Source organism: Prionailurus viverrinus, chromosome B1 (assembly GCF_022837055.1).
Source record: "Prionailurus viverrinus isolate Anna chromosome B1, UM_Priviv_1.0, whole genome shotgun sequence".
NCBI lineage: Eukaryota > Metazoa > Chordata > Mammalia > Carnivora > Felidae > Prionailurus > Prionailurus viverrinus.
This window is the reverse complement of record NC_062564.1, coordinates 164,758,915-164,776,868: the sequence shown is the minus strand read 5'-3', so window position 1 is coordinate 164,776,868 and position 17,954 is coordinate 164,758,915. Positions and strand designations below refer to the sequence as shown.

At 43.0% G+C, this 17,954-nt stretch overlaps 1 protein-coding gene across 11 annotated transcripts in view; it reads left to right on the top strand.

Annotated features, from left to right (window-relative positions):
* Window positions 1-17,954, top strand: part of DCUN1D4 (defective in cullin neddylation 1 domain containing 4) — an 85,043-nt gene that overhangs the window by 52,559 nt on the left and 14,530 nt on the right. For all 11 annotated transcript variants that reach the window (XR_007151546.1, XM_047855827.1, XM_047855824.1 and 8 more), the window contains 3 exons: window positions 1,495-1,565; window positions 6,843-6,934; window positions 14,185-14,293. Coding sequence is in view for 10 of the 11 variants with exons in the window: in XM_047855827.1 (XP_047711783.1) it covers window positions 1,495-1,565; window positions 6,843-6,934; window positions 14,185-14,293 (272 nt within the window). In the remaining variant the exon portion in view is untranslated. The remainder of the gene's footprint in view (window positions 1-1,494; window positions 1,566-6,842; window positions 6,935-14,184; window positions 14,294-17,954) is intronic.

Here is a 17,954-nt window from a genome sequence, read left to right as displayed (position 1 = left end):
AAGATAGGAGGCTGAAGAGGAAGGGAGGCACTAGATCATTGAGAACCTTATTTGGTAAGGTTGAGACTTTGGACTTTATCTTCAGGTGGTGGGAGCCATTGAAGGATTTTAAGCCAGCGTGGGATTTGTGTTTGGGATGCCTCCTTTAGGCAGCTGTGTGGAGGAGGGGCTGGAGGGTACAGGGCTATGGAGTTAGGGAGATCCTGGGGAGACCGCTGTGGTCATCTGAGTGAGAGAATAAAGCCTGAGCAGGTCAGCACGGGATAGGTACAATTAAGTGTTTGGCAGGAAAAACGGGCAGTACACTCGGTAATTGACTGGATGTGGAAAGTGTAAGAGAAGGGAAGAGTCCAGAGTGACTCCCAGGTTTCTGTTTCTGCTGGTGCCACCAGTGGGACAGAGTACAGGAGGATAAGCAGGCTTGGCATGGACAGATGGTCCTTCTCCGTGAGGTGATGGCTGAAAATGTGAAATGCAGGAAGAGGCTTGGGACAGAAGCCCGAGTTTAGCTGTGGCAGTGAAACAGCAGGTGGGGTAGCCGGGCAGTAATGTGGTAGACAGTCCAAAACTACAGGGGGAAAGTGTGGGCCTGGAAACTCGAGCGTGGTTGAAGCTTGGGCGAAGGTGTAGAATGGACCAGACGAGGGTTAAAGATGGAACCCTGCACATGAAATCTAACAAGCTGGGAGAAGCGAAGGAACACATTAAGAAGCCAGAGGAGGAGAGAAGTAGGAGGGAAACCGGAGGGAGGGTCCTTCTGCGAGGCGTGGGAGGAGGCAGATTTTGCAAAGAATTGCTTCAGAGTTTCAGATACCATAGAAAGGTCAGATAAAATAAAGATCCAACTGTTGATTAGATTTGGCAGGTAAGGTGTTATTGGTGACCTTGCAAGAAGTTTCAGGAGAGAGAGAGAGGAACAGACACCAAATTGCAGTGGTTGAAGAAGGAACAGGAGGTCAAGTGGAGATGGACCATGCAGGGGGTTCTTTTGGGAAGAAGCAGAGCTGAGGCCCGAGGAGGAAGAGGCTGTTTGGCCTTACCAGGAACAAAAAGACTACTGGCTTTTCTTCTATGTAAAAGAAACGATTATGTTATTTCCCAGTTAATTTTATAAAGAACATTGTGTGGTTCTCTGCTATGTTTCCAAAAATTATTACCAAAATCAGGCAGAGCTGTACGCTACTTTAAAGAAGCAAAGTGGCCTTATCTTCAGACAAAAATTATGTGTAGCCTCTGTCCGTAGGTCGAAAGGCATGGCAATACATTGACAGATGATTGTGCAGAGCCGAATCCTTTAAAGAAGTAACTGAAATTCCCGAATGTTTTTCACTTTACACTTGGTGATTTCTTTTTTTCAGAAAGGAGTTCTGGCCTGTAGGTATTATTTGATTTTCGTTTATTTTAATAATAAATATTTCAGCAGTGTAATATCACTGTGGTAATAATCATGTACGTGGTCAGATTTAATTTATGTAAGATTGCATTTCATCGCAGGTACTGATGATATTGTAGGTCCTGAAGGCATGGAGAAATTTTGCGAAGACATTGGTGTTGAACCAGAAAATGTAAGTCTAGCCTATTAAGTTGGGCAAATCGGTTGATTATTTTTCTTGTCTTTTGTCCCTTGACAAATAAAGCAACAGTAAAGAAGGAATGGTGTGTTAGTTTTGTGAGGCAATCTAAGAAACAAGTTCCAATTCTAATTGGATTTCTAAGCAAAATTTTTTTGTTTTAATTGGCATGGTGTAACTAGTCAGTCATGTTTTCCTCTTGTTTGTTTCTTGTATCTACAAGGTACGATAGTAAAGTAATTAAACTAGATGTTTAGAAAGTGTTATGGGCATGTGTACCTCCCGTGAGACATGAGCTGGGGGGCCGAGTCATAGTCTATTCTGTACCTTTGTCCCCTTCCCTAGTTCAGCATAATGTAGAGTTTGTCCAGATTTTTGAGTAATTAGTTATTCATAGGGGTTTGGAATAAGTTGTAATTATGAAGAATCTTTCATAGCTCTTTCACTTCCGATTAAATTTAACTCAGGGATTGCTTTTTAGTATAAAGGCCTTAAGTATTTTCTTTAAAAATTTTTTTTGAGAAGTTATTTTATATGCTTAATTATTTTTCCCAACTCTTATCGTCATGTTATTGTTGAATATTTTTTTCCTGTTCCTACATCATCTCTCTTACACTAAAATGAAAAGTTATGCTCATACAGGTGCCCTGGTTCATTAACTATGCAGTTTAATATTGCATTAGCCTCCAATTTAACAAATATGTCTAAGGTCCTAAATGAGTTTATGATGGGGAAGAGATCACAAGAGATCATCCCCCTCGTATAGACTCTTCTTGGAAGATAGGTGCTGCCCATGCACATATGTCATGCTCTTAAAACTGGAAATTAAGACTTCACACTTTTGGGGCGCCTGGGTGGCTCAGTCGGTTGAGCGTCCGACTCTTGGTTTCAGCTCAGGTCATGATCTCACGGTTTGTGAGCTTGAGCCCCGCATCGGGCTCCGTGCTGGCAGAGAGGAACTTGCTTGGGATTCTCTCTCTCCCCCTCTCTCTGCCCCTCCCCCAGTCGCTCTCTCTGTCTCTCTCTCAAAAATAAATAAATAAACTTTGAAAAATTAAAAAAAAAAACAAAACTCTAAAGACTTCACACTTCATTCTTAAAACTTTTCTTACCCTTGACATTTGTATGCCTCTGTCCTCTCCCAGCTCCCTCCAGCACCTTACATTTTCTAAAGAGCCTTTTGCTCATTACGTGGATTTTTGTCTTGTAGTTTTTATTTTAATGTGATCTAGTTCAGTATCTTAATGAACTATTCATTTTGGTATAAAGGTTTGGGGAGAACTTCAGTAGTATTTTGTCTGATCTTGCCCATAGACTAGTCATAAGCATAGAAAAGAACACTTCAGAGGCACTTGGTGGCTCAGTTGGTTGGACGTCCGACTTTGGCTCAGGTCATGATCTCATGGTTTGTGGGTTTGAGCCCCTTGGCAGGTTCTGTGCTGAAAGTTCAGAGCCTGTAGCCTGCTTCGGATTCTGTGTCTCCCTCTCTCTCTGCTCCTCCCCTGCTTGTGCTCTGTCTCTGTCTCTGTCTCTCTCAAAAATAAACATTTTTTTTTAAAGATTAAAAAAAAAACAAACACTGGCTTATGAAAGAAGTTTCCTGATGACAGCTGGGCCAACGTTGGCAGAGTATTTTCTGGACTGAATAATAAGAAGGGCAAGAGTGAGTTGGACCTGAGAGCAGACCCAAAGGTTCTCTCCCTCTCTCTCTTAAATTTTTATTTAGTTTTGGGAGAGCGCAAGCCGGGGAGGGACACAGGACGGGGACGGGATCCGAAACAAACTTTGCGCTGACAGGCTGACAGCAGCAAGCCTGATGTGGGACTCGAACTCACGAACCACAAGATCATGACCTGAGCCAAAATTGGATGCTCGACCAACTGAGCTACCAAGGTGCCCCAGACCCAAAGGTTCTGCCCAGGGGACTGTCATCAGCCTATGATCAGAGGTGGGCAACAGGGCCGGAAAGGGAGGAGATTGGGAGGCCAGGGTCAGGCTGCAGGTGTCAGAGGCACTGTCTGAACATTTATTCTCAGAGGCCCGGAGGCCTGTCAGGTGGGAGGGAGGGCTGGTGTTGATTCTAACTGAAGAAAGGCACAGTTCTTCAAATAGCAGTACTCCGTAACAGAGAGCTGCTGTTATTATCCTTTTGGGGGGCAATGGTGTCCCTTAGTTCTCCTCTTAGGAATAGAACTAGACTTAACATGTTGAATCACATTGAAGACTAGGAAACTGAATTCAGAAGATTATTCTAAAGTATTTATTACTGTACTTCAGTTCTAAGCTGCCATTAATAGAAGTTGTATATCATCACTAAGAAAGAAAAAATGTTGCTAAATAAACTCTGATATGCATCCATTTGGAATGCATCCCAATTTCAGAAATGTTAACATTTGAAAAATAAGAAGTAAAATTGTTTTTAAAGCCTTGTCCTCGTTGTTGAGTTAGCACTTTCAAATACTTTAAAGTACTTAAAACCTTCACCTTGCCTGATACTTATAGCCTAGGAAATTTAAGCAGGTTTGTAAAATTCAAATCTGTCATTTACTACGGCCACAGCAAAACCTTTTGTTTGCCTAATTAGCTTCCTTATTAGCTACCATAAGAAAAGTCCATTTTGTGTAAAGAAATACTCATCGTGAATATCTACTTTGACTTTTTAGCCACATTTCATGCATACTTGTGTGTGTTTCTGTGCCCTAACCTTTTTTTTTTTTTTTTAATTTAACAAGTGTTTATGTGGAACTTTAAATCTTTCTTATTGAGCATTTAGTATATATATTGTTTGAGAACATAGGAAGTTTGAGTTCTAGAATGTGGGTTAGGGGCGCCTGGGTGGCTCAGGCATTGAGCATATGACTCTTGATTTTGGCTCAGGTCATGCTCCACATCCGGCTCAGTGCTGACCATTCAGAGGCCGCTTGGGATCCTGTCTCTCTTCTCTGCCCCTTCCATGTGCACACGTGCGCGCGCGCTCTCTCTCTCTCTCTCTCTCTCTCTCTCTCTCTGTCTCAAAATAGTTTTTTTAAAACTGAAAATGAGGGTTATTTCACCTAGGTAAATTGTTATGTGGGAGTCAGAATTCCAAGAAAAGCTGAGGGATGAGGGGAAATCCACTAATGTGTAAATATTTGGAAGAACATGTGTGCTCTTTTGGGGAAGTTTGGGTTTCTTAAGTTAAAAAATTTTTAACGTAGGGGCGCCTGGGTGGCTCAGTCAGTTGAGCTTACAGCTTCGGCTCAGGTCATGATCTCGTGGTTTGTGGGTTTGAGCCCCGTGTTGGGTTCCATGCCGACAGCTCAGAGCCTGGAGCATGCTTCAGATTCTGTGTCTTGTCTCCCTCTCTCTCTGTCCCTCACCTGTTCATGCTCTGTCTCTCTCTGTCTCAAAAATAAATAAACATTAAAAAAAAATTAAAAAAAAATTTTTAACCCATTAAGCAATGCTGTTTTGTGATGGTGTGCATATGTAGAAACATTGGTTTACTAATCAGTGCTAGTAATCTACCTAGTAATCTAGATTGTTTAATCTAAAAACCCTAGTGACTTTAAAAATTGATATGTACTGATTTAATTGAGATTTGATGAAAGGGCTTAGAGATTCAGTGGGTTCTCACTGCTAATCACTTCTAACGTGGAAAACCATAGAGTCAGCATTAAGAGAAAGCTTTTCATTAATCTTGCAGTTATAAATTAGACAAAGCTGGACATTTTTAGTCCACAAGCTAGCTTGCTGGCAAACGCAAGGACCGACTTTCTGAACCTCCTAAATAGTATTGTTCTGCAGTACTTAATTTGTGTAGTGGCTTTCAGAGGCCAATTAAATCATCTGGAGTGATTTCTAATTGACTGCTTGCCTTACTTTTTTCGTGTTACATCATCCCGATTCCTTTTACCACCGTCGCCATCTGACCCAGTGGGGCACGTGGGTGATAGATGAATGGTTGGGTTGGTTCTTCCAGCCGTCGAAATGAAGCCTTCAGGTCCTGTGTAAAGAAATCAAATTAGCTGCCAAATGTGGAACATGCTAGTCCCTGGCCAATTTTCACAGATCTATTTTCTTACCATTGATTTTTTGTTTGTTTGTTTGTTTGTTTGTTTGTTTTGTTACAACAAATGGAGATGTAGCCATTTAGCAGTGAATATGTGATCCCCAGGTCAGGACTTGGATGTGCGTTAGGTGTGGACAGTGTCCTGAGGTACGCAGTCCCACAGAGCGGCAGGATGGTCCTCGGAAATCCCTGTCCCTCTTCTTTACCCTCTTCTTGGATGGATGGCCTCAGCTCTTTCCCTCTGCAGAGCCCTGGATAGTTGGAAGCTAGATGCGCTTTTGAAATGTAATTTTGTCTTTACTCCTTCAGGTATTTATTAAACTCACTGGCAGTATCTCTGTGTCATCTTTTCTCTAAAGCAGCTAAGTGACAAGCAGTGCCATAAACTAGAGTTGTTACAGTTCCTGATGCCTACGGAGTTTCAGAAGATTCACTAAAAGCGAGAGTGGCGCCCCGCTGAGAAGTGATTGGGCCCTGTCACTCATCCTGTGCCCATTCCAGGCACAGCGCTATTTAAGTGGGATGTGGGGCCACTTCACAATAATTTTCTTCAGTGTGTATAGTTCAACTCACAAACACTAATGTATTTGTGGTACAGCTGCATTATTGTGTATGACTCACCACTTGCCTTTTTATTTTTCAGCCCTCTGATCTACAGCTTGCTCTTTTCACTAAATCTTGGAGATTGTTCCCTATTTGTACTGATAACTACTTCATTTGTCTTAATGGCAGCATAGTATTCCTTTGTATAGAAAGTATTCAGCAAGGAAGTATGTACTTAGTCCCTGATTAATGTTTGGTTGTTCTCAGTCTTTTGCTGCTATAAATAATTCTGCAGAAAATATTGTTGAATATACATCTTTGTGTTCGTGCACAGGTATAAGGTATAATATAACTTTCCTTAAATGGAATTGCTGAGTCAAACACTGGTTTTAATTTTGATAAATATTGCAGAATTGCCCTGTGGAGAGGTTAATGGCTTTACATTTCCACCATTCTGCATCATAAGACTTCACGTCTCCCCAAGCCCTTGTCAGCAGATGAATTACCAAGCTTTTGGATGTTTCCCAGCCTAGAGCTCATTTTTGAAGTTACCTTGTTGATATTCCAGTGACTAAACTGCGGCGAACAGAAGCATTTGGAGAGTTGTTAATATGATTAATTACTGAGATCTGTCGTTCTGATTTGATTGGTCTGTTTTTTTGTTTGTTTTTATACAGGTAGTTATGCTTGTCCTAGCTTGGAAATTGGATGCACAAAACATGGGTTATTTTACTCTGCAGGAATGGTTAAAAGGAATGACTTCTCTACAGTAAGTCCCGCGGCTGCCCTGGTCGGGAGGCGGGGTGGCGTCCTTGCACTCCCCAGCTGGCTGCCTCCTCCCTGGCGGGTCAGGAGCCTGGGTTGGGTGACTGCAGGAAAGCCGGGTGACCTGGCAAGCTTCACCTGTGGCTATAGGTGTAAAGGCCAAATCCCATTTTCATGATGAAGAGAAGACAGTATGCATGAAGTTTTGCAATTATAATTTTTATATAATGTGTATTGTTTATTTTAGTATTCTTCTAGAGCAGAGCTGCCCAATAGAAAATAGACCAGCCTGTCCTCTTCTCACAGATGTGAGCCACATATGTAATTTTAAATTTTCTAGCAGTCCCATTAAAAAAAAAAGTTAAAAGAAACAGGTAAAATTAATTTTAATATATTTTATTCAACTCCAGATATCCAAAATATTATTTATTATTCAGACATGTAATCAATATTTTCAAAATTTATGAGCTGTTGTACATTCTTTTTTTCATATTAAGTCTTCAAAATCTGGTACATATTTTACATTATGATCCCTCCCAGTTTGCATTAACTGCATTTCAAGTGCTTGATGGCCATATGTGTCTAGTGACTGTCATATTAGCACAGGCTCAGAGCTTAAAAAGCAAAGGCATCTTATATCAGCATCTGGTTTACATTTAGGGAGAAAAAGTTGACTGAAGTTTAACTTATAAATGAAAATATGTATTTTATATATTCTGATTTTACCTTTGGGCAAAATTGGAACTTCATTACTCCAATGGTTAAAAAATAATAATAAAGAGTCTATTTGTGTTACCCAGAATGAGAAAAAAAACAGTGGTTTTATGTGTTCATTTTGTGTGTGTGTGTGTGTGTGTGTGTGTGTGTGTGTGTGTGTACACAAAGTTTCATTCAAGTGAACAGTTGTTACTCTGTATTCTGAATTGAAGGATACAGTTGAGATGGGTAAGTAAATATTTCAGTGGTACCTGAAGAAGAGATTATTAACATAGTAACTTTGATCTAGGAATGACTCTTTTTTTTTTTTTTTTTTTTTTTTACTTTTACTAGGAATAATAGACTTTGACATTTACTGGATTGAAATTGGAGTGGAAATGGTTTTATGGTTTTATTCAAATAATTTTGGAATTTGCCAAAATTGTTATCCATTTGTTATCGATAACAATGCTTTATTTGCACCATGCTTTAGTAGTTCTTAAGTCATTTTGCTGCTTTTCCACTTGAGCCTCACAGCTGCCTTCCTTGTGAGGAAGACAAATCAGGCTTTATCCTGCACATTTTACAAATGAGGAAACTGAGGCTTAGAAGGGACACATGGGATACATGATGTGTTAAAGTAAGTGGCAGAAATGGGAAGAAAACCCAAGACTTCTGATCTTTTTTTTAATGTTTATTTTGAGAGAGAGCACAAGCGAGCAGGGGAGTAGTAGAGAGAGAGGGAGAGAGAGAATCCCAAGCAGGCTCCACACTCAGCACAGAGCCCGACGTGGGGTTTGATCCTAACCGGAGATCATGACCTGAGCCAAATCAAGAGTTGGATGCTTAACTGACTGAACCACCCAGGTGCCCCAAGACTTCTGATTCTTAAGTCACATTCTTCCTTTAACAACTGTTGTCTGATGGCAAATGAGTTTTAGGTAAAGCCATATGCTTTCCTGTCATCATGCTCTAGAATTTTAGGGTTAAGTCCTCTGAAATCTCTTTAAAAACTATGTTTGTCATGTTGGGAACATCTCCTTAACAATTTTAACTCTACTAACTTTCACTGTTTCCCCCCCTGCCTTTCTTAACTGCCTTCTGAATACAGCACATAATGGCTGCACTTTTTAAAGGGGGGCCCGTGTAATGATGAATGCATGGCCATATCAAGATTTTATTTCAAGCCTTCAGAGGAGGCACCATTAGTATGTTTCGGGCACATTTTCATTTGTCTTAAGAGGCTATAATATCCATTTTTAAGTAATTCTAGATTATTTTTTACATTTGCCTTTACAAAAGAATGTTACACACTGCCGGGCCTTTCCCTTGCGTTTTGAGGGCCACACCACCTGGGAAGTATGCAGTTTCCTGGGAGGTCTATGTAAGTTCAGGGAGGGCAGAGGGGAATTGCAGGGACCCCACCCCGTAGGTTCTTTGTTGGGAACCCTGCTTGCCACTCAGTGTGACACACACGGGGGCAGTTGGGTTCCTCTAGGGTACTGCCACTTGGTCCTTGTAGTTCAAGATGAGGTGACAAGCTGGGTCCACTCTAAGGGCAGGGAGGAGCCTGCTTTCTTCTTGTGTGATACGAAACTCGGAGACTGGTTTCCTCATCAATGAGGAAGAGATCATTACCCAGAACAACCTTTAAGGTTCTCTATGGTTCAGAATAGTCGAATTGCAAGTTTTAAGAACCTCGACTCCCCTTCCCTTAACCTCCCTAGATTCATTTGTTCAGCAAGTGTTTGGATGGCAGCGTGTGCCAACTGCAGTATTCTGCATTCTGGGGAAATAAAACTCACGAGCAAGACAGTCCTTTTGGGGCAGGGGCTCAGAAGCAAAGTGCAGCCAAAAGATCCAAAAATAGTAAGGCCACTTCTCTTTATGCTTCTCGAATTGATTACATAAGTACTGTATTTGTAAGGTGTCCACACCCGGTAAATAAGAATACTCACAGACGAATATGCTCTAGAGATAGAAAGTAGCCTGTCTATTGAATTGCCTGTTTTGTCTTCTAGTTTGGATTTTTGTCTTTTTTGCCCTTTTTTGGTTTTATTAAACCTGTCCAGTGAAGTGTCTTGAACTCAATCTGGAATTAAAGTGTATGTGACAATCCCTGTATTTATAATAGAATATTTGATTAAGATGCTAGGTTTGAAGAAAATGGTTACTGGACAGAGGGAGTGGAGACTATGCTCCGCTGCTCCCTGGGTGTCTCTGGCAGCACGTCTAGAACCAGGAAAGGGAAGTGATGCTCTGTGACTCCCACCTGGGCTCTCAGAACTCCATCTCCTGGACACTGGGGAGGGGAGTGAGCTGTGTGCAAGCCCCACCAGGGCCAGTGTTTTGGCAGTGCTGGAAGGAGTGACGGAGGGCATCTGGCGGGGTGGGGGGGCCGATATGTTCATTCCACGTTCTGTAGCTCATTCTCAGTCAGGAGAAGGCACGACTCATTTCAGTGGACTGTTTTATCGCCTTGTTCGAACACGTGGGTTTAAGGTTACTTCTAATGAATCAAATTTACAAAGCTGTTTAAGCTAAACAAAAGTGTGTTAGACTTGTAGCTTACTTTGCATAGAAGTGAGGATTGGCTGGAAAAATACCTTTGGCTAACTGAAGGGGTGAAGGCCTTTCCCCAGGGAATGGAGAACTCCTTTTGGTTTTAACCTTTGGTGCTTATTGTCCCAATTTCTGGTGCTTCTGAATCTGTAACAGGAGCAGAAGTCACAGAAGAAATGATCCCACAGTATGGCCACGTTTTGTTTTGGAAAACGGTGCTCTTGAGCGGTGTGGCACTATGTCACTCAGAAAGTAACAGGAGTTTTCTTACGTGTGATACACCGGAAAGCGGGGGTGGGGAGGGGGGAGGGGGCAGGGGGGAGGCTGAAGATGTGGCTGCTTCCTGAAGTCCCGGGCTGGTTTGCTTCAACTTCCCGACCAGCCAGTTTCTTCACTTGATCTTGTTGAGTGGCCACTAGATGGCAACCTGTAGTTCTGACCGGGTGACTCAGAGGCGTGTTCCCTGCTGGGGGTCACTCCAGAGGCTCTGTGGGTCAGGGCCCTCGCCCCCCCCCCTTTTTTTTTTAAACGTTTATGTATTATTGAGAGACACAGCATGAGCATTGGATGGGCAGAGAGAGGAGGAGACACAGAATACAAAGCAGTCTCTGAGCCATCAGCACAGAGCCTGATGCAGGGCTCCAATTCACAAACCGCAAGATCATGACCCGAGTCAAGTGGGACGCTTAACCAACTGAGCCACCCAGGCGCCCCGGGGCAGGGCCCCTTTTAAAGCAGATTAAACTCTTTATTGATGGTAATAGCTCTAACATGTGTAACTGTCTTTATTACATACGTGAAGTGAAAATTGTACTTTGGTATTTTATGCTTTATACTCCAGACAGGATCTCTGAGCGTCTTAAGACAAATGAAAACGTCTTTCAGGGGACATCTTTTGCCAGGGTGGGAGCTAGACTCCTAGGCATGCTAACGAACTTCCGTTTTGCCTTGCGGTTCTACCCAAAGACTCGTGGCTACTTTATTTTCTTTTAGCTATGTAGCAGATGTCTAAATGAGTGCTCTCTGCCCTTGAATCTGTTGAAACAGACATCTGTTCTTCTTCCTCTCATTGGACAGGACTAAACTAAACCCCCTGCCAAAATCTGGCCAATTTCCTGTGGCTTTGGTCCTTAACCTTCCTTTCCAGTGAAGAGGAGAGACCTCGGCCTTAAATATTTCGGGGTTAGCTGGTTTCTCTCCTCTTTGACCCTCTGCCATATTGTTAATAAAGTATCATTAGTTATTTATGTATATAGTAAAAAACCATACAGTAGAGTCCCCAGTGCAGAGAAGGCCCTGCTCCCTTCCTGCCTCCTAGACTCCCAACTTCCTGCTTTCTTGTGTGCCCTGTTAGCTTCTACCAGCCCTCTTTTGGGGGTTGGCGCTAGATCTCTAACTAGGCTATCGGCATCTCTCTTTTTTTTCTTCCCCAGCCTTTCTCCACAGAGATTCAGAGCGAATTTTTCAAGATGCAAGCCTGATTGTGGTCTCTCCCATGGTTGGAGGTGGCTTCCAGTGTTTCTAGGATTCAATTTAAAAAACAAAAAACAGTATGGACCACAAAACCCTTTATGGCCTGGCCTCACCTCCCTTTCAGCCTTATCCTGGAACCACTTCCCCTCTTACTCTCTTCCGTTTGGTCACAGTGGGTTTCTTTAGTCTTTGAGCTTGGCATGCTCCCTTCTGCCACTGGGCCTTTGCGCATGCTGTTCCTTTTATCTGGAAAACCCTCTGCTCCAGAAATATCCCGTTTCTGCTCTCAGCCATTAGCTTAACATTTCAGTCCCTTAAAGAAGCCTTTTCTGACTTCTTTTTTTTTTTTTTTTTTTTTTCAACGTTTATTTATTTTTGGGACAGAGAGAGACAGAGCATGAACGGGGGAGGGGCAGAGAGAGAGGGAGACACAGAATTGGAAACAGGCTCCAGGCTCTGAGCCATCAGCCCAGAGCCCGACGCGGGGCTCGAACTCCCGGACCACGAGATCGTGACCTGGCTGAAGTCGGACGCTTAACGGACTGCGCCACCCAGGCGCCCCTTTTCTGACTTCTTAAAACAATTTTTTTTTTAACATCTATTCATTTTTGAGAAACAGAGCACAAGTGGGGGAGGGGCAGAGAGAGAGGGAGACACAGAATCAGAAGCAGGCTCCAAGCTCTGAGCTGTCGGCACAGAGCCTGATGCGGGGCTCGAACTCACGAACTGGGAGATCATGACCTGAGCCGCAGTCAGATGCCCAACCGACTGAGCCACCCAGCCGCCCCTGCCTTTTCTGACTTCTGAAACAGTCTAATTGTTATCTTTTTTAGTTTTCAAACATCTGGAAGAAATTCAGCACATTCTAAATTGTTGTAGATTCATAGAAGTGAAACATTTACTCTAATTTTTGACTTTTAGGTGTTTTATTATCTCAGTAGATTATGGGGACTATTTTGTAGTTAGCTACAAAAAGAAACCTTTACAAATTTATTGCTAAAGATAGATCAGTGTGCTGATCTATGATGTGAACGTATGAACAGTATTTTAGTTTATAAAGTATATAAACTGTTTACGTTGATAATACTTTTACTGTGTATTACTTATGCTTAGTGGTAGGTGAAAGCCCTACAGGGGAACACAAGAAAGCACGTCCAGCATTGAGAAGCTTTGATTTTGCTGATGGAAATGGTGACTCTTGGTTCTCATTTTTAAGGGCTAGATATGAGGAACAGAAAATTAGTTTGTAAAATTAGCCAATCAGTCTGCTTCCTTAGGAAAAATAAACAGTGTGTCCCTTATCTGTAAAAACAGGTTTTCATCACCAAAGCTCCCTGGAGATATAGCTGATTTCAAGTCTAGGGTAGAGAAAGTACAAGGTGAGCTGGAATATCTTGTACCATAAGCGAGGACGTGCTCAGAGACTGATGGCACATGTCAGAAGGACACTGGCACCAGCTTGAATGGGCCACTGCCCAAATGAGGACGATTTGTGCACCAAAAAGAATAAAGGCAGTAAAAGATTGTAACACTGAATAAAAAGCAAAAATCCCTAAGTCCAGAAAACGCAAAAGGTGGTGAGTAGAACTCTTCTTTATAGAATAACTTCAGCCGGTAAGGGTGATAGAGTCAGAAAAAGCACCGTTTTGCATCTTCAAATGCAAAGCCGATTCGGGTGGTATCACCAGTGGAGGCTAAAACCACCGGATGGAAGGTTGTTCGGGAACAAGATTCACAGTCTCAAGATATCATCCCATAGATTACATACTGTTTCAGAGGAGGGAAAATACCTGTTCATGGAGAATCGGGGGGATGTTACCTTAACTGAATGAGTCCATTTACCGTGACTCCTAATGGGACAGACTGACGTCACAAGTCCTCTCATGGGGTGCACTGAGAAGGGCCTCACAAGCGGCGTTGTCATAACCATTTAGCTTAAGTATAATCAGAGGGAAATTATCTGACAAACGGAGATTCTACGAAACAACCGTTCTCAAAACTGGCATTGTCAAGAAAGAAGAGAGGTGACACCCTTCTGGAGACTAAGGAAATACGACACCTAAAAGCAATGCGTGAGCCTTGATTGGATCCTGGATCAAGAAAAAGCATCTGTGAAGAAAATTGAGGGAACACTGGGGAACTTTGTATATGGGTTGTATATTAGCTAAGAAAGTTTACACTGACAGAATATTAGGAGTGATGATGGTATTTAAGTGTTTAGGAGTGAAGTGTCATCATGTTAGTAAGTTACTTTCAAGTGGTACGGAAAAAAGTGCACATGAGAGCACAAATGTGACAACGTGTGTTATGAACTGAGGGGATGGGTATATGGGTGCTTGTTCATTATTCTTTCCGTCTTTCTGTACACTTGAAATTTTTAAAAATCAAAAACTTAGGGAAATGGGTCATCATGAATGTGTTGCAACTCCAGGGTTTTATTGTCTTTTGGTCTTCTGTTTCATGTTACTGCCCCAGTTAAGTAAAAAACTCAGGTTATAATTTGCCTTTATTCTGTTTTTCTAGATGTGATACAACAGAAAAACTCAGAAATACTTTGGATTACTTAAGATCATTATTAAATGATTCTACAAACTTTAAACTTATTTACAGATATGCATTTGACTTTGCACGGGTGAGTTCTCTGGAGCCTATCCAGATGTTTCCCTCTCCTCCCGCCCTCCCTCCCACCCCTTTTTTTTAATTGCCTTTTGAGGTTTGCTTTTACATGCTGCAAGCAAAGAAGGTTGAGTAAGTTACTCCCAGGGTGCTAGTTAGGATTTCTTTCTACGTGTACGCTTTCTACACTAACCCTGATTCTGGGCAAAAATGTAGTTTGTTAGCAAAAAGCTATGGTGCCAGACCTTGAATAGCTCTTGCTATTGGCTGAGAAGTAATTTATAAACTGGCATGTAATAGACACTTTTCTAAATGTCTTTTAGATAGGCTTAGAAAAGCTTTTCATTCTCCTGAAACAACAAACCTTCACCCATTGAGTTATTGGAGTAAACTGCAGATCTGATTCTGTTTCACTTCCTGTATTGTATTTGGAAATCGTTTGAATTTCTGACCTAAGCTAATTGCAATGAACATTATTCAACCCTAATTTCCAGTCGTCATTTTGAAAAGTGAGCATCTTGTTGGTCACATCGTGAGGCTGGGCTAAGTGTGTGACCGCGGTTCTCCTGGAGCGGAATGAAGGCTCAGTTTTTCAGCCTCGTCACCGTAGGCAGTGGATTCTGAGGCACCAGTTGGCATTGTGTTCATTCGCCCGCAGTCCACAGCCCACAGGGTCACACTCCATTCAAGAGCGGTGTCGTGTTTTCTGTTAAGTTGGTGTGTTTGGTGCATTCAGGGCATTGGGCTTGATTGATCGATTGTGATTTAAAGCAGAGAATTCAGTGTCAGGTGACTCCCTTTTTTCTTACCACCATGTCGGTCTTTTTCACTGCTTACGTGCTTCGGCTCTGCTAGTTCCCCACCAGAGGTTTACCCGACGGTGAATTCTGGTGCATCTGCGGTAGCACATGAGTAGTTCTCTGTGGTGTCCTCATTTGTGCATTTTTGCATTTCTCGTAACCTTCACATAAAATCCCAACCCGTGAAAGTTGATAGATGTCAGAAATGGTATGGTGAAATTCAGATACAGTGTTCCACTAAATGGCATTAGCGTAATCGTATGCAGAAGTTATTTGCCAGATGCTTTTAGAATAGATACACAGTTTGTAGGATTAAGTATTTCATCCCGCGAGATCGTTTTCCTCCCAAAGTCAGCTGTTTCTTCCTGTTTGGTAAAGTTTGTGTAGAAGCGTTCTACCTTCTCACCAAAGTAAGCCTGTTTTCCAGCTTTTCTGTTTGGGGGCCAGAGTTGCCCACGTATCTGCCGTAGCCCCGTCGCCGGCCGTGGTCCGTCAGCGCAGCCTGTGCCCCGAGGACTCCTTTGCTCGCCTCTTGTGGCGCCTTCCACCGCAGCCTTGCCGATCCGATCGAGGCCCTCGGTCCTCCTTCTCCTTGCCTGCGCTGCTGTGGTCCCCTTATTCCCGGGGTCTGTCACGTCCCCTCCAGCATCACATTAGCAGGGTGCCACTCCTCCACCTTCAGCCCCAACTGGGCCGCCTTCCGGCGCCGCGAAGCCTTCAGTTCCCGGTGCCCGGATCTCACGTGGGGCTTCCCCATGCGCCCCCTGCAGCTGCTCTGCAGCCTCTCGAGTGACAGGCAGGGGCGTTTTCGGTCTACTACACCGAGGAGGAGAGTGGGCCTCGGAGAAGCAGACACACTGCACCGTGGTCACTCTGTCCGCGGCAGTGGATCCAGGACTCAGACCCGGGTTCTGGCCTCAAGTCCAGGCTGCCGGTCACCCCAGGCTTCCTTTCTCCCATGGCGCCTGTGTTGTGGGGAAGTCCAGTCAGCTGAACCTGCCGCCCGCCGTTTTTGGCCTTTCTGCTTTCTGCCTTTCGTCCCTCCGGGCCTCTGCCCGAGTCCTGTTGGTGCTCTCCCAGCTCTCTCCTGCGTCGGGCGCCTGGGCCCAGCCTCCCGGGTCCTCCTGTCCTGGGGGATCGTGCGCCTTCGCTGCATACCCTGGCGACCTCCTCCGGCTCGGCCGTGGCGTCTGGGTGGCGTCTGGGTACGACAGGCGTTCGTCTTCTCAGACCGAGCCAGGGACTGTGTCTTCTCTTTCTTCGCATCCCCAGTAACAGCCAGCAGAGGTCTTTGCTTTTGGTGAGCATTACCAGTGAATTAATAAGCCCCTTTATGGAAGGTGAAAAGCACGCATATTTAATCATTGCCAAATAGATTCAGTTTGGCTAAAATATGCTCTAAAATGGATTTAAAAGATTGTTTTCAATGTTTATTTTTGAGAGCAAGAGAGAGAGCGAGCGTGAACGGGGGAGGGGCAGAGAGAAAGCCGTGCGCGCGCGCGCGCGCTGCGCGCGCGCACACACACACACACACACACACACACACACACACACACACACACACACACACACACACACACACACACACACACAATCCAAAGCAGGCACCAGGCTCGGAGCTGTCAGCACAGAGCCCGACGTTGGGCTCAAGCCCACGAACGGTGAGATCACAGCCGAAGCTGAAGTTGCACGCTTAACTGAGACACCCAGGCGCCCCTAAGATGGATTTTTTATTGAATCCTTTGGTTTGCTTTGGTGTATTTAGCTGTATCCCACAAGATTTGAGATGTACGTATTTTCATTTGCACTGAGTTCAAAATGTTTTCTGTTTTCCCTTGTGATTTCCTCTTTGACCACTGGTTATTTACAAGCGTGTTGTTGGTGTTATTTTCCAAGTGTTTAGGACTTCCCACATAAGCCTCCTGTTATTGATACCTAGTTTAATTCTGTTGTGGTCAGAGAAGATACCCTGTGTAATTTCAGTTCACTTAGGGGTATGGGGACCTCATCTGTGGTCCAGAATGGTCTCGTGATGAATGTGTTATGTGTAAAACACATAAAAAGAATGAATATTCTGCTGCTGTTCGGGGAAGTGTTTTATAAATGTCAGGTCATGTCGGTTGATAGTGTTGTTCAGGTCTTCTGTATCCTTCCTGATGTCTGCCTGCTAGGCTCTGCCCCTCACTGAGAGGGGATTGTTAAACTCTCCAGCTCTGTTCCTCCTCTTGTTTCCAACATGGATTTTGAAGCAGATAACTAGGTTTAGATCTACTTCATGGTGTTCTATGCTCTTAAAGAATTGACATGTTAGCATCATGAAATGTCTCTTTATCTCTGGTAATATTCCTTAATTTGAAGTTTGCTCTGTCTGAGACAAATAAAGCCATTCCTGCTTTCTTTTGATTAAAGTCTGCATGATAGATCTCTTTCCATCCTTTTAAAACTTTAAACCTGTCCATGTATCTTTATTTAAAGTGGGTTTCTTATAGGTAGGATATAGTTTCTTACAGATACCATATACACAGTCTGACAATACCTGTCTTAATTGAGATGCTTAAACCATGTACATTGAATGTAATTATTGCTATGGTTAAATTTACATCTCCTATAGTATTTTTTTCCTATTTGTCTTATCTGTTTTGTTTCTTTTTCCTTTTTATCATGACTTCCTTGGATTGAGTTTTGTTTGTTTTTTCTAATGATTCCATTTTAATCATTCCATTCCACTATTGTCTTAATAGCTGCATCTCTGTTTCATTTTTCTTGCGGTTGCTCTAGGCTTTACATATACATCTTTAAATTTTCATAGTCTACAAATAATATTCTACTACTTTATGTATAATGAAGAACTTTTATAACAGTAGACTTTCATTTTGC